Below are 16,383 nucleotides of genomic sequence, written 5' to 3'. Positions count from 1 at the left end.
AGTCAACATAGACGAATCGGTATTGGGCCGGGCTCCGCTTCACGGTTCAAATAGCCCGAAAATTAAATTTAGGTCCGATATTTCAACCCAATTAAATTTAGGCCTAGGCGACCTCATCCGTGCTGTTTATTAATTTAAATGAATTTAATTAATATTTTATTAATTTATTTTAAAATAAATCTAAGTAAACAAGGGCCTAAGTGTCCTGCACCGTCTCAGAGACATATCCAAACTCACGTGCTGAGTTCCCTATTAAGTTTGATGTTGATTTCCCAACAATTTATTCTTACGACGGCGACTTCGAACTCCACGCCATTCAATTTCTGTTGGATTTCCCTGAACGGAGTCAAGCTCGGACACTGTGTGACTCGCGATGGCTCCATTTCAACCGCTCGAATTGATTTGTTTATGACTATGACCAGTCACGTGCCTGCACTTTTTGTCTTAATTCCTCGCAAACCAACGCGAACAATGAATGCATCGTAGACAATAATTATATATTATTATATATATCTATTATATGGAAATTGCTATGTTGCGCGACGCTCCCATCCGCGGTCGTGCGCGACAACCTCGACTCCCAACCAGTCCCGTGCGCGACAGCCTCGACCCCCAGCCACTGCCGCCGCCGTCGCCACGCTGTCCGGCCACCGGAGACCGCCGCCCCGGGCCCGATCGATAGCCCACTCGCCGGCGCACCTTCCGGCACCGGATTCCGACCGGATAGTGGCCAGAATCCGGCCGAATTTGGTCGGAAATCGTTGAATCGCAAACCTGACCATTGTGGGCCAAATCGCGGCCAGTTTCTGACCAAATCACGGCCGGAGACCGGCCGAGGAAGGAACACCGACCGCCGGCCGTCCTTCCTCGGCCGGTCTCCGACCGCGATTTGGCCGGAAACCGGTCGCGATTTGGCTCACAGTGGATGGGTCAGTGATTCGGCGATTTCAGGCCGGATTCGGCCACAATCCGACCGGAACCCGGTGCCGGTCGGCGCACCGGTGAGTGGCGCGTCGACTGGGCTCGGTTCGGCGCCCGACGGTGGCCGGACGGCGAGGCGAGGGCGAGAACAGCGGCGGGTCACGCGCGAGGGAGCACTATGCATTCCCACTTTTGGACAGTCAGATCCTCGCGATCATGCGTGATGGACGGTGATCCCGTTGTCGCGCACGGGCGCAAATGGAAGCGGGTGTCGCACAGCAGAGCAATATATAGATATATATAATAATGCCTGAGACAGGCTGACTCATATCCAACGCAGTTACGATGGAAAATGAAGAAACACTTTAACTTCGCGTGACTGTTCGATGACAAGGCGGCCTAAAACCTACCTTCGCACTTACCTAATGCCTTTTTTTTTTTTACATAATTTTTAAATAAACATATTTCCCACCACCGCTCGCCGATGCACGGGGTAACTAGGATGGCACTGAGCGAATTAAGTGAGTTTGTCATTAAACAAAAGTTTTATTTGTTAATCTTGATGTTTAAGTTAAACGACTCGTTCAAAATTATTCATTTATTAGAATTGTATATATTAAATGAATATAATTAAATTTTGGATAAAAATCAAAGGAGTCTTATTTTATTTTTTATTTTTTATTGAAAGACATCCCCTCCTATTTTATTCATGTATAATTATATATAATCATTTAAATATATTCAATATTAAACTTTCATCTAAATCTTAAATTAATGGTGTGTATTTTAACACCTACAACTTTATAGTTATTACTATTGTTATCAAACAGATCAACATGTGGTGGTGTGGATTGATATGTCAAAAATGTATCATATGGTGGGATGACACGGGTCAAACCAACTCATGATTTTAGTAGGTTGAGAAATATACAAATTAAACCTAATCCAAGATGGGTGATTAAGAGGGTCAATCTATGAGCTTGTCAAAAAAAAAAAATTATATATAAAAAATAAAAATTTTAAATTTGGATTATAGATTTAAATGAGTTAAGCTCACGAACCTATTAAATTTTTTATTTTAATTTTAAATTTTGAAATACAAACATTAAAATTAATTGATAAAATTTCAAGCCAAACAATTTTAAAAAAATGATAACCCACTAGTCGCATTAAAATAGATTGATAAAATTTTAATCCCAAACAATTTAAATTGTTTGTTAGGGTGGGTTAATTCAAGAGATCTAATTTAAATTGTTAATTCGAGAAGAATTTACGTTGTAATAGTTACGAAATCATAACGGTTATGATTCTTGTTTATATTATAGTTGTTATGGGGCATCCCGAGGGACCCCTGGTCAAACTCGAGTCCAAGCCTGGTCCCACCCCAAAGGCCCAGTCAGCCAAACCTGTAGATTTGATGGATCGAGTCACCTAGAATCTAGAGGTTCGCCCATTCGGCTGCCCTTCAGCCGAATCGCTCATTCGGTCATCCACTGACCGAATCACTCATTCGACCATCTACTGACCAAATCGCCCATTCGGCCATCTACTAACCGAATCACCCATTCAGACATCCCTTGACCGAATCGCCATCTTCCCTTCAGATTACATCCTCGTTCTACTTCCGGAGCGTCTTGACATCGAACTCCTTCGCCTCACATACTAAGCCGAACTTGTGAAGCACCTTATAGTGCCCTGGTATATCCCATCATGATATCTGATAAGCTCACGCCTCCACTAATTACTACTATCTCTCTGCTGTCTACATGGACTGTGACAAGATAACACTTTACCGGCGATGGGACAGGGAACTCGATTGTTCCTGACATCTCATTAATTATGATGGGGCATTCCTTAAATGATGACGTGACGGGTACACACGCACATCTCTCCTTAAAACGACCACTCCCTTCAACAGGTAACTCTCTCTCTCAACTTCTTCAACTTCTTCAACTTCTGCTCCTCTTCTACACGCTCAAGCTCACTCTGTTACTGTTCATCTTCTTCCTCTCACTGTCCCTAACTTGAACGTCGGAGTGGTCGTGCCAAGGCACCCTCTGACCTTCCTACTCACGCTCTTTGTATGTGCAGGTTCCGACGATCTTGGAGCATCATCATCACCCTCAGTTCCACCTCCTGTTCCGTTCCTTCGGCGAGGAAGGTTCGGTGACGTGTCCAGACGCACTTTTCAACCGGAACAATAGTAGTTATGATTTTATAACTGCTATAATATATTCGATTTAGAAATTATGTGAGAGATAAAGATTTTATAAGTATACACATTGATTGAACACCAGCGTAGAAGAAATCAAAGGGAAATGTTTTGATGGGTTAGAAGAAAATGGTAGCTTTTCAGTTCTTTTTATTGAGATTGGTCGTGAATTTTATTTTATTTTTAAAAAATGTACCATCATTATTTTTACCCTTAAATTTTTGGCGTAGCCCGTACAGGGTGAGTACAGGTTGTGAGATTAAACAAATCAGAGTGTCTCTGTTTTTCATCAGATGGCAAATTGGAGTTCCAGGACCATCAGCGAGGGAATAAACTAATTTCCCACTTGCTCTCGTCTTCTGGCAAATGTCCAATTGGCCTCTCGAGTGTGTGCTTTCTTTCGAACTTTTGGCGGTTTCGCTTTATTATTTTCGTTAAATAAATAAACCTGCGTCGTCGCCTTCCTCTCCAAGTTTTCTAAGTCTTTAAATGCAAACACAGCTTTGTTCCGCAAGATTTTCCCCTTCTTCTGCTGCCCCTTCCAGTTCGCGGATTCTTCGCGGAGTCGGAGACAGGCCGAATCCCACCCTCTCGCCGGCTCTGTGGCTTCCTGTTGGTCGGCAGTCCGGGCGGTGAGTGAGATTAGATTGCTTTGGTTCGGGGCGATTTTGTTCAGAAACTGAACTGCATCAGGGTTTTCTTAAGGTGAATCTGTTCGACTGATACTTCCATTATCGTGGCTCTCTGACGATGCTTCGGTGTCTAAATGTGCAATCTGATTTCGAAACAGGGTGGAGGGCACGATGGGGAAGAATCCTAGGATAATGACGGCACCGAGCCACAAGCAGCCGCTGCTTGATCGCGAGGTATCATCTTCTCTGACGATGTTTCCTTGACTATGAATGTCGTTTGTTTGGATGATGTGTTTAAACCCTACTTGCACAGACCCCTCGGTTTCAGAATATAATTAAGAAGCGTCCTTTTCCAAAATTTACCATTATTATTATATAAATTTTAAAATAAAGAAACTGACAACTTGACCAGGTGCCAGTCAGAACTCAACAAGTGCAATCTAGTATAAATGATAGATGTACTCACACAAGTGCAATCTAGTATAAATGATAGATGTACTCTGTCACATTTGGACTTGCAATTTACACCCCATTTTGTGTGCTCTTACTTTTGTGCTCAGCAAGTATAATTTTGTATAAAGTGAGGGATACACTGTCAGCACTTGAATCACTTATTCACTTTCATAAGCTCAACTTAGTGCCAAAAATCAATAAATCTAATTTAGCATAAAACGAGTGGTAGATAGACTTGGTTTGAGTTATTATTTCACTTTCCTGGTTTTTCCAATAGAATAAAATGAGTGATACCCGGTTACATTCAGGTAATCATTCACTTTCTTGAGTGTATAATTCAATGAAAATTTTAATGTGTGTTTACTTTATGAATGAAAATTGAAAAGTGTAGGAAACTCAGATCATAGTTCATCTCTCTAAAGGACCTTTTAGCTCCTTTGGTAAATCCTTAAAACATACTCTCCAAATATCTTCATTAAGTTGGCCGATGATTAAAATATTAAATTACAAATTGGACTTATGCCTGAAAGGATCATGATTTTTGAAAATCCAGCAGCATCTTTAAATTTTGTTTAGCATTTATTTTCATGGTATGAAAGACCTTGAACCATCATTGTTTGCATTCACATGCCATATTTGCACTATCCTATCCAATTTGTAACAAGCTTCAATTATAAGACAATGATTTTAATAAGTTGCAAATTCTTTAACTGTGACAGTTCCACAAAATGGAGAAGAGTTTGTAGATTTCACTTGCAATGACTTGGACATTCAAGTGCTTTGTTATAGTAATGTTAGAAGTGCAGTCCTTTTGTAGCTTGTCATTTGATTGAAAATTGAAATAAACTTATGCTTCTTTTTCATATTCTAATCTGGTGAGCTACTACTAGTTCATCTAGATGTCATTTAGAAAAAATAATTGACATCAACATTAGCTTCTTTTCCCTAGACTAAACTTAACTAATGCAACTTATTGAAATTTTAGGATTCCTCTAGTTGTGCTCTGTCAGATCTTGAACATGGTGATGCAATTCAGGTAATTAGGATTCGATGTAGTGTTCATTTTACTATTTGCCATGTTAGTTGTTTCTTTTTCATGAATGTTACTAACACTACTATTCTGTTTACATCAGCCAGCAAATGTCACATTCTGTAGGATTTTAAAGTTGGTAAGCAATGAGTCTGTTTGTATGTCATTCAAGTTAGTTTAAAAGATGCAAGTGTGTTGACTATCTATTCACTTGTAGGCAAAGCCTGATGCAGGGAAACTTGTTCTTGCCACAATAGCATTATTAATAGCTTCCACCACAAGTATTCTAGTTGTATGTACTCGTTGACCTTTTCTTATAGAAGATGTTTGCTAACTATGTTATATATGTACCTAAACTTCTTGAAAAGAACAATGGCAAAATCATACAATCTATTTTTTTTAGAAAGTATAGTTTTTCATTCACTAGTCTTTTTTATTTTATTTATTTATTTTTATTATTTTAATAAAAAAAAGGTTTACGATGTATGGAATGCCCTTGGCAACATGCTTAGGGAAAAGAAAATAAAAAAGGAAGAAACAAATTTCCCAAGCAATTTCATGAATGCTACCCATGAAACACAATTGTTATTTGTTATTATTTTCCCCAGTAGATATTGTTTTTCTCACACTATAATATACTCGTTTGTAATTTTTTACAAAATTACCATATTATATACTGAGATCCATATATAAATATGTACTCGAGTGTAAACAAATAGTTCTTAAGTAGGAACTATCTTATTATATTTGCATTATTTGAACCTTGTTCTTCAGTGCATCTTTATCACCAATTAGTTCCAATCAAGGTTAGTATTGTTCCATGCGGGCAGTCTCTAGTTAGTATCATAACATGCCAACACTTTTACACACTTTTAAGCATTCAGAGATCAACTCAAATGAGTTCTGCTCCCAAAATATCTCCACTTAGATTTTTTTGCCTCCAAGTATAAGCATATAACAATTAAAAAATTAATTAAATTGAAGTATTAGAAAGACAAAACAGAGTAGCATAAGTATCTTGACAAGGACTATACCTTCTTAATAACAAAATGAGTGTCAACATCGCATGAGATAATTGGTTCTTGCAATATCGTACTAAGATTAATCCTATAACCAGGATCCGTGTTAAATAATTGCCAGGAAATTTGGTATTAGAATTAATTTCTCCTCGAATTCATAAATAGTTCATCACTATGAGTTGGACTTGAATTGACACTATTGTAACTAAGATATAGATATACATCTTGATTTTTGTGACTCTCATGTCACTCTTCTTTCCTACTATTGGTTCATTTGCTCTTCACCTCCCATGTTTTTTAGTATTTAATCTCCTTCTCCTGATTGAAGGATGAAATACAAAAAAAGTCATGGCACTGAACCCTAGCTCGATATGAAACTTTAAACCCTTGATTCCATCTACATGTGTTATGGTTCACCTTGGCAAGCTCAATATTAGAGTGCTAGATGAAATCTTATGATTCAGAAACATCCACTGTCATAAGTCTTTTATAAATAAAAAATGTTGGATCCTAATATGATGGAACTTAGAAGTGGTATTTTCATTGATTTTTTTTACCAAAATTATTTTTTTGGCACTGTAAACTTGATATCTATTTTTGTCAAAAAGACAGTTTATAAGCTCCATATTATACTTTACTGGTTACTCTTTTGATGTGGCAGCCAAAGTTTGGTGGGAAGATAATTGACATTGTTTCAAGAGAGGTCCAAGAGCCTGATCAGAAATCTGAAGCTCTAGATGCTGTTAAAAATACCATAGTAGATATTGTGCTGATAGTTATCATAGGGTATGTCTGTTTTTATCTTGACACTTGTTTGTCTTGTGATTAATATGGATTTTTGTTTTAATGGAAACTTTTAGATGATTGCCTGAGTGATTTCCCATCATACTGTTTATATTTTGCATTGTTATATTTACAACTGGTTTTATATGATGCCGTTTTTTTATCTTTAATAAATATTAAATAATGGATATGTTGGGAAAATACAATAGATTATGATTATGAAGTATTATTACCTGTGGTTTGATCTTTCAGTTCAATATCTGCGGCCCTGCGAGCATGGTTGTTTTACTCTGCCAGTGAGAGAGTAGTTGCTCGTCTAAGAAAAGATTTGTTTGGTCATCTTGTAAACCAAGTGAGTTAAAGATGCTTGTTTATATCTTGTATGATACTACAGCCAACAAATGGATTTTGTCTATTAATGTTTCAGATCTATTTTTGTTAGGAAATTGCATTTTATGATGTAACTCGCACTGGGGAGTTGCTAAGCAGATTATCTGAAGATACACAAATTATAAAAAATGCAGCAACAACAAATCTGTCAGAGGCTTTGCGTAACATTACCACCACACTTGTTGGTCTTGGTTTTATGTTTTCCACATCATGGAAATTGACATGTGAGTTCTGAATATGCTTGAGAAACATGAATTGCTAGTTTTTAATAAAGTATGGGATCCACACATCTTATCTTAGCAATAGCAGCTTTCTATTTTTTGAATATTTCCTGGAATTATGGTATGTTATTGATGAGATACATCTTTCTCATCATTAAATCAAAACTCAAAAATAATGTTGAACTCGGATAACATGTATGCTGATAGTGAATATACTACATATACCTTAACATGAACTGCATGCTTGGAAGGTGAAAAAAGATAACTGTTGATGGCCATCAAACTTTGAACTGTTAAATGATAAAATTACCTATGTTAACAAAGTTGTGTGCAGAGAGTTAAATGGAAAACCACAAATGCTTGCAATGTTTGTTTCTTATGCATGCTTCTTCGATGTCTTTGGATGTTGCTAGATGCAGGAGCATAAACAATGAGTTGTTTTGAACTCAACCAATATGATATATCTCATTATCTTACAATAAGTAATGTAGTTTTTGGAAAGTCACAGCTGTGTAGGAAGTTTGTGCAGATAAAACATTTTCATCCTTGTACTTTCTAATATTCACTTATTGTTCAGGCAATGTGAATTTTGTCAGTAAACATAGATTTTTCTTTGTCATGTTATTTCTGTTGGCTTCTGAAATTGTTATGAGCCTTATAAGAAATTATGTCTCAGCAATTGTTTCCATTTATTTGTAGCAAGGTAATCTTGCAATTGATTGCATGGATGTATAATGTTAGTGGAATCTTCTTGGAACAGTGTTGGCACTTGTTGTAGTTCCAGCTATCTATATTGCTGTGCGGAAGTTTGGGCGCTATCTACGTGAACTTTCCCACCAGACGCAAGCTGCAGCAGCTGTTGCAGCATCAATTGCAGAGGTTTGTTAGATCCAAGTTCTTATTGTTATATGTTTAGATGTAGTTAATTAAAATAATGTTCTAGAAACCCTTCATCTCAAATTATGATGATGCATTCGGGGTTATTAACCTAGTTAATTCTGTTACTTTTATCTTATCATGTTTTATTAATAATCTAGGATAATATGAAACATAAAATGTGTTATTCTTAAGACTACTTCTTAGATGGAATTATTCTATTGTGTTTTTTTTTTTTTTTTTCCCTGTTGATACTGATTTCACTTATCATTCTGATCTAAATGATGGGGGCATATAATGATGGAGAACCACTGAGAAGGACTGCTGATTGAGTATGCGAGCAGAGACTAATAGGGACTTGAAGGACAAAGAAGAATTACGGATGCACTAGTGTAGACTTGCCCACATCTGTGGGTAGACTATGTCTATGGCTCGGATCATGAATATTGATAATTTAGCTCTGGTTACAATTTGACTCAGCCTATTGCCTTGGGGTAGTAAACAATAAGTTGGGTTGTGATTTCTGATACCTTGATTTATGTTTAATTTGATCCATCATTTCCTTAGTGAACTTGAATACTTTAACAAATCTTTTTGGTAATATTTTGGAATAATATTAGAGATTTTTCATTGTTGTGCAAATTATTCAAAATATGATGTTGAAGTATTTTTGGTACTAGTTGGAATGTTCTTATCTAGTAGAAAAGGTTCATATTTTGCTTCTGTTATGATATTGTAGAGTTTAATTGATTAATTTTAATGTGATTTTGCAGAATTTTGTCCTTTTTGTCAGACTATATTTTCTTCTACACTTGCCTTGACAAATAATAAAAAATGATAATCCAGGAATCTTTTGGAGCCATACGCACTGTGAGGTCCTTTGCTCAAGAAACCTATGAGATATCACGCTATTCTGAAAAAGTACATGAAACATTGAAGCTTGGACTCAAGCAAGCTGTAGGATCTTCTGATTTGATTTATTTTAATATAACGAAAAAAATAACAAAAACTATTTGTTGACCAATGAACGTTTCATACCTTCTAGAAAGTTGTTGGTCTCTTTTCTGGAGGGCTGAATGCAGCATCAACGCTATCTGTTGTGGTTGTAGTGATATATGGAGCTAATCTAACCATATATGGATCAATGACAACTGGAGATCTCACATCTTTCATCCTTTATAGTCTTACAGGTACTCAGGTACTCTGTCAAAGTTTTGCATTTCTTTTTTCTCCAACTTTTTAAAAAATCTGAAGGCAATTCCTGCACCTCAGCCAAATTTATTTTAATCAAGGATTTTCCTTGGGAAAAACAATTTCTAAGCAAGATTGGGTGTTATCAACTATTAAGGTTGATATAGTCTGTATTAATGATTAGCGGCTGGACCAGTACCAGTCCTGAGTAGATAATTGTTATGAGGAATGGGGGTGGATAATAATAGCCTAATATTCAGTGATAATATATGGTGGACGTGGTTGAAATAGTTGTGGTGTGATGAGAGCGGTAGCAAAGGTGATTTTTGGGAGCTGTGTTTTTATTCTCTTTATTTTTCTCTCTTCTAGTTCTATTTTTCTCTAGAAGCCATCTTAGGTACCATTTACTCCTTTGAGAAGTTTGGTAATCAATAAGTTCCATGGGGTAAGGTTCACTTCAGCTTGATCAAGTTTCACAAGTTTGACTTTTGAAGTTCCACCTTGAAACAGAAAGGCTTGAACTAATATTCCCAACTTCAAAATATAATTTCCTGGTCCTATTGTCCACTGGTTCTCAACATTGGGTTCTTGTAGTCACATTCCTCTCATTGCCAAATTTATTGTTCAGAATTCTGGTAATCTAATTCATGAGTTCCACCAAGCCATGTAAGCAGTTTTATTACTTGAGGGAGCTTCCCTTGCACAACACAATTCGTGTAGCTGAATTGATTCTTATTACATATCAGCTAGTGAGACGATTCCAACTCTACTCAAGATCAATGGAGAAGGAAAGTTGACTAGCTAGAGTAGTAGGGGATTTTATATCTTAAATAACAATATGGCTGGCTAGAATACTCATTTTTTACTTAACCTTGCAGGCTAGCTGACATCCTCTGATAATTGTCGGACTTGACATAATTTCCTTTTCAAAAGCTTATTGTCTTCTCCATTGTCGATGCAGTTGGTTCATCAGTGTCAGCCTTGTCAGGATTATATACAACAGCAATGAAAGCTACTGGTGCAAGCAAAAGAGTTTTTCAGCTTTTGGATCGTGTCTCCTCCATGCCAAAATCAGGGGATGTATGCCCTGTCAGGTTGATTATAGCATCCAGAACCTGTGTTATTCTGAAAGCAAGTTTGAAAGTTGAGTATTCTTAGATAATATTATTCCTGATTGGTTAGTGAGCAAGATGGAGATGTTGAGATAGAGGATGTCTGGTTTGCTTATCCTTCTCGCCCTACTCACATGGTGCTTAAGGTATGATCTAGTACATTCCAGTGAGTCTAAACTTAGTCTTAATGTTCACTCAGATTTACCTTGGAATTAATTTGACACATCTTTTAAAGATCTCAGCATATGCTCATTATAAATTTCTAATTTTCCGTTTTTTTCTGTGAAGTTTTGAACCTAGTTTGCCACAAGGAAGAAGTGTGTTTAAACCTAAATGGAAAAGAATTTGTTTCTATTTATTGTAACTTTTCCTTTTAGAGAGTGCATATAAAACTTTGCAGAAAAAGTTTTTACTGGTGGCTTTATCACATATAAGAAATTCCATTTCACAACCTTTTGGATCTTCTTGTGTTCAAAAGGTCACTTGTAAAATGATGATCAATATATGCTAACCACTAATCAACGAATAGCATTTGTAAGTTAAGTTGCTATATGCCTACATATACAAATATTAATTGCTTGTACCTGTACGCCGACATCCCATGTTTTTGTTAAATTCTAAAAACTTTGATGAGTAATCCACTGGCAATTTGAAACTTTGAAATGCTTTTATCTTCCAAAAATGTATAAAAATGTTGTAGTGGACTATTTGTTGGCTAATGCGAAGATCGGAAGATAGCACGAATGTATGATTCAGTGCAATGCCTTTAAAATATAAGCATGCTCTTAGTTTCCTAACTTAGATGGACATGATTAAGAATTTTAGTAATGAAATATTTTTGAACTTTGTTATTTTATGTTACTTTTTTTTTAGAATTTGCTATTCATCTGAATAATGGGATGGATACCTACAAATAGTCATTAAAAACCTGGAAAGATCAGTAGAATGACTAATTTAAAAAATTTTCTCATCCAGGGCATTACATTAAAGTTGAAGCCTGGATCAAAGGTTGCACTTGTTGGGCCAAGCGGTGGTGGAAAAGTAATTTATAGAGAATTTCCTACTTGATGTCATTATATTAGTTTGACCATGTCATTTGACGGATCTTTTGCAGCACTTCTTTCATCAATCATGCAACATCAGTACTGATGGATATTATTCCTGGTGCAGACTACAATAGCGAATTTAATTGAAAGGTTTTATGACCCTCTTAAGGGAAAAATCCTACTTAATGGTGTTCCACTACCTGATATATCTCATCGTTATCTTCACAGACAGGTAATCTTTCTGGAAGTTAGCTTAAGTATTTCTTCTGATATGGTAAATACACAAGTATCTGAACTATTCGAATCACATTTCTAGTGAATAAGACACCCCTTTCAAAGATCTATGCTTTATAACAGTTAGGTTGTGACTATTTTCTACTTGATTTCAGTAACAATTTCTTGAACTATATTGCGTAACTTTTTATCTTGAGATAGGGCATTATTTTTTATTTTTCGTATAGACCATGCAACAGAGATCACAAATAATAAGCTGGGGATATGTGACAACCTCATTCAAATGCAGCAGCAATATGAACTTGTCTGCATCCAGCATACAGCATCAGGACCAAAATAAAAGCTAGTATTAACTACTGAAGCTTTTCATGATATTATAGTTTACGTTGTGACAAAAAGAATATAAAGAGAAGTTCGCGGACAAAATATTTCATTGATCATTATTTCTTGTGTATATTTCACCAGTAATTACAAAATTGCAGGTTAGCATAGTTAGTCAAGAGCCTGTTCTCTTCAATTGCTCTATTGAAGAAAATATTGCTTACGGATTTGATGGAAAAGCCAGTGTCAGTGAAATTGAAAATGCGGCTGTAAGTTTTTACATTCACGGTCAATTTATTAGTGAAATTGTTGAAGGTTTCTGATTGAAGCTTCCTTAATATGGCAGAAAATGGCAAATGCTCACGAGTTTATATCCAACTTTCCTGACAAATATAAGACACTGGTCGGTGAACGAGGCATAAGACTATCTGGAGGCCAGAAACAAAGAGTAGCCATTGCGAGAGCCTTACTGATGAATCCACGAGTTCTTCTGTTGGACGAGGCCACAAGTGCTTTGGATGCAGAGAGTGAATATTTAGTGCAGGTGCATATCAACTGCACTATCTGTCTTTTGTCTTTTTCATACAAATCTTGATAAACTAATGGTATTATTTGTCTTTTTCATGATAAACTAATGGTATTATTTATGTTTTCTAAAGTTTTAGTAACGAAATTCATTGAAATGGTGCAGGATGCAATGGATTCGCTGATGGAAGGAAGGACTGTTCTTGTGATAGCTCACAGACTTTCAACAGTCAAGAGCGCAGACACAGTTGCCGTAATCTCTGATGGCCAGATAGCTGAGAGAGGTACCCATGATGATCTTCTGAGCAAAGACGGTATTTACACTGCACTCGTGAAGAGGCAATTGCAAGGATCCAAATCCGAGACAGCGGAAGAGTTAATGGAGTTGAGCTCTGATTCATCTCACTTGGATCCCGGCAATGCTAAAAAGTGTATACTTCTGTGGATGCATTGTCGTCAATTTTTATGAATAAGTCGTGTCGAGTTATCACTTGGCATTTCTAGAGCTTGGACCTCGCAGTTTTAGTAGTTTTGCATTGTAACTGGACTGCAAGTTTAACAATGCGTGTGTTCTCATCATCCAATTTAACCCTTTCAATCTCACAGTTCTTGGGTATGCCATGATGAAGCAATATAGACTGAAACTAGAACTCTAATATACTGTAATTGAGATTTGAATCTTAACGTGCTGGTGCTGTAGCATTGGGCTCTATTATCGGAAGTTTCCTTCTCTTTTATGTAAAAGATGAAATCCGCCTCCATTTAACGGTCCCAAACGATCGATTTTACAATTTCACAATTATCTATAAGGAAGTAAATTAGAAAATTACAGTTGATTATGACACAGAAGGGTATTATTTGACTTCATCAAGATTCAAACTTTTACCATTTTTACAAATCTGCTATGTCGTAATACTAATTAAAATTCAAAGTTTTCTTTCTCTTTGCCCCTACGGGTAAAACACTAATTAAAATTCGAAGTTTAAATAAGATAAATATTATAAAAATTAATTTTTAAAATATTTATAAATATATTTTAAATTTATCTGATAAATAAATTAAAAAATTACACATGGTGGCATGTTAAATCAGTGTCACATCAGTCAGTACATCGAATATTATTTTAATACAAATTATTGTGGTTGTACGCTGACTGCTAGCACTGTCAGTCACATAGTAGCTATCAGCTTAATTGACTGCTAATCTGATACTTAAGCAAGTAAACAACAGTCAATTAACAGCTTAATTTAGTATTAAAGTAACACTAAATTAATTGTGTGATAGAGCTGCCACACTTATTGTTACATGACATATTTGGAAACTTAAAAACTTCATAATTAAAGCCAAAACTATATATCACAAGTAATCCACAACGGTTCATCGAAGAGGCCGCGAAGCTTCTCTCCAGCGTCGTCATCTTGCCCTAGCAGCGAGAGGGAACCCAAGTCGGGAAGTGGCCCGCCCGACGCGCCCCACGCCGGCGTTCCGTTCTCGTAGCCGTTGAATGTCAGCCTCGTGAGGCCGCTCCCGTCGAGCCGGCAGACGTAGAGGTCCCCGTAGGGCTGGAAGTGGTTCGGCATCGACACCGGCTCCGCCGTCACCGCGCTCAGGTTGGCGGTGAACACCAGCCACCGCGAGTCCGGGCTGAAGCACACGTGGTTGATCCTCTCTCTCGCCGCCTCCGCAGACCCCTCCGGCCCGGCCACGTACACGCGGCGCAGCCCCGTGCCGTCCGGCCGCACCAGGTAGATGCCGAACGCGTCCGTGTTGGAGGGGTCGTGCCGGTTCGAGGAGAACGCGATCAGCTCGCCGTCCGGCGACCACGCCGGCATCGTGTCGATCCATTCTCCTTCAGTCAGTCGCCGGGCACCTTCCGCGCCGAACTCCCCTTCGACCGCGTCCACGATGTAGAGATTCTTGTGGCCGGACCGCCCCGAGCGGAACACGAGGTGGCGCCCGTCGGGAGAACAGGCTGCGAAGGCGTTGTTGCCGGCGTCCGCGCGTGTCAGCACCTTCACCTCTGTTTTCACCTCCCCCGCCGGCGCCTCGTCATCAAGATCGGCGGGGTCGAAGGTGATCCGGGCGACCTGGACTGTCGCCTTGGCGGAGTCGAAGATAGGACCGAGGGATGTGTAGATGACTCCCTTTTCCGACGGGCTCCACGCCGTGTAGAACGCTGATGGCTCCTTCAAGAGCGTCCAACGCTTGAAGCCATCGGATCGGAGGACGAGCAAGCCCGGCCAGGTGAGGAAGTCGCCGTTAATGGCGATGAATTCGCCGTGAGGAGAGAAGGCCGGGAAGGAACCGTGGAGGCGGAGCATCCGAATCCCGTTCACGGGAGAGCGCACCGGTTGGAGATGGGGCACCACCGAGTCGCCTCCGGAGGACTCCCCGCGGAAGCGGTGGTATCCTAGGAAACCCGACTCCGGCGAGAAAAAGGGATTGTAATGGTGGAGATTAGGGTTTATCCGTTCGGTGATGGGGTAGAATTTCCTGGATTCAAGATCGAACAGTTCGATATGGCGATAAATTGTGCCTTTCTTTCGCGTCGCCACGGCGATTCGCTTTCCGTCGTGCGCCGCCGCAGGGGTGAATGCGTGAAGCCCCGGAGGGGTGATTCGAAGCGCCGCGTCGGGGCCGCCGGCGTTCTCTAGCTCCGCCGTAAGATCTGCCCTGTAGATACTCCACCACCCGTCCTCGGCCTTCCGATGGAAGAACAACGTGGATTCTCCTGCCCACGCCGGCCATCCACCGCGCTCGCAGATGACGAAGCGGCGTGAGGGGTCGGAGGATCTGAAGACGACGATCTCTGTGGCGAGCTCGTGGAAGTCGCCCTTCCAGGAAGCAGAGCCGTAGGAGGCGACAGCGACAAGCTCGCCGGAAAGCGAAATAGCAGGGCTCATGTCGGCGAAGTCGGCCGGCGTGAGCCGGCGTCGCTCGCCCGTGTCGATCCGCGTCGAGTACACCGCGGACCAGCTCTTGAACGGCTCCGCGGGGCGCTCGTGCGCCGAGGCGAAGAAAACCCGTCCATTTCTCACCGTCGGACGGTCATGGAACAGGCTGTCGGAGAAGCCAGCTAGCAACTCCGGCGCGTGGTCTGCCGAATCGGAACGGTAGATCCGGGCCGACCCGCTCCGCTCGGAGACGAAGGCGACGGCGTCGCCCTCGTCGATGAACTGACCGTTGAAATTGACGGATCGGCCGTCGGTGTGCCGTCGATCGGTTAGGTGTTCGGCGGCGGCGGCGTCGTCGAGGTTGGATGGAACGGGGACGGAGAAGAGGTCGAAACCGTACTGGGGCAATCCGACGGTGGCGAAGACGATGCTACCTTGGGGCTCCATATGATCCGGGGAGATCCAACGGCTGAAAGCGATACAAGCTAGTGCAGCGAACCGATCAAGCCTGGGGAAGCGGTGG

General features: G+C 39.7%; 2 protein-coding genes across 3 annotated transcripts; one reads left to right on the top strand and one right to left on the bottom strand.

Moving 5' to 3' along the window:
* Positions 1 to 3,648: 3,648 nt before the first annotated feature.
* LOC141839250 (ABC transporter B family member 25-like) lies at positions 3,649 to 13,571 on the top strand. Of its 2 annotated transcripts, XM_074726957.1 has the most exons (18): positions 3,649 to 3,838; positions 3,924 to 3,999; positions 5,204 to 5,254; positions 5,352 to 5,387; positions 5,466 to 5,540; positions 6,929 to 7,053; positions 7,303 to 7,402; positions 7,493 to 7,664; positions 8,422 to 8,540; positions 9,384 to 9,494; positions 9,583 to 9,727; positions 10,690 to 10,822; positions 10,911 to 10,986; positions 11,816 to 11,881; positions 12,011 to 12,118; positions 12,603 to 12,710; positions 12,788 to 12,985; positions 13,133 to 13,571. In XM_074726957.1, exons 2-18 carry the CDS (start codon positions 3,937 to 3,939, stop codon positions 13,433 to 13,435), a joined length of 1,989 nt encoding a protein of 662 aa, XP_074583058.1. In that variant the 5' UTR covers positions 3,649 to 3,838; positions 3,924 to 3,936; the 3' UTR covers positions 13,436 to 13,571. The 2 variants fall into 2 exon arrangements, with proteins under 2 accessions (XP_074583058.1, XP_074583059.1); XM_074726958.1 differs by having other exon boundaries at positions 3,835 to 3,999.
* Positions 13,572 to 14,132: 561 nt separating this feature from the next.
* On the bottom strand, positions 14,133 to 16,358 carry LOC141840458 (uncharacterized). Its single transcript, XM_074728447.1, has one exon. The coding sequence runs from the start codon at positions 16,305 to 16,307 to the stop codon at positions 14,316 to 14,318; it is 1,992 nt and encodes a 663-aa protein (XP_074584548.1). The 5' UTR covers positions 16,308 to 16,358; the 3' UTR covers positions 14,133 to 14,315.
* Between the last annotated feature and the right edge of the window lie 25 nt (positions 16,359 to 16,383).

Source organism: Curcuma longa, chromosome 11, assembly GCF_044706935.1.
Source record: "Curcuma longa cultivar G26 ecotype Majalengka, Jawa Barat chromosome 11, ITB_CL_G26_1.1, whole genome shotgun sequence".
NCBI lineage: Eukaryota > Viridiplantae > Streptophyta > Magnoliopsida > Zingiberales > Zingiberaceae > Curcuma > Curcuma longa.
This window is presented reverse-complemented; position numbering and strand designations above follow the sequence as displayed.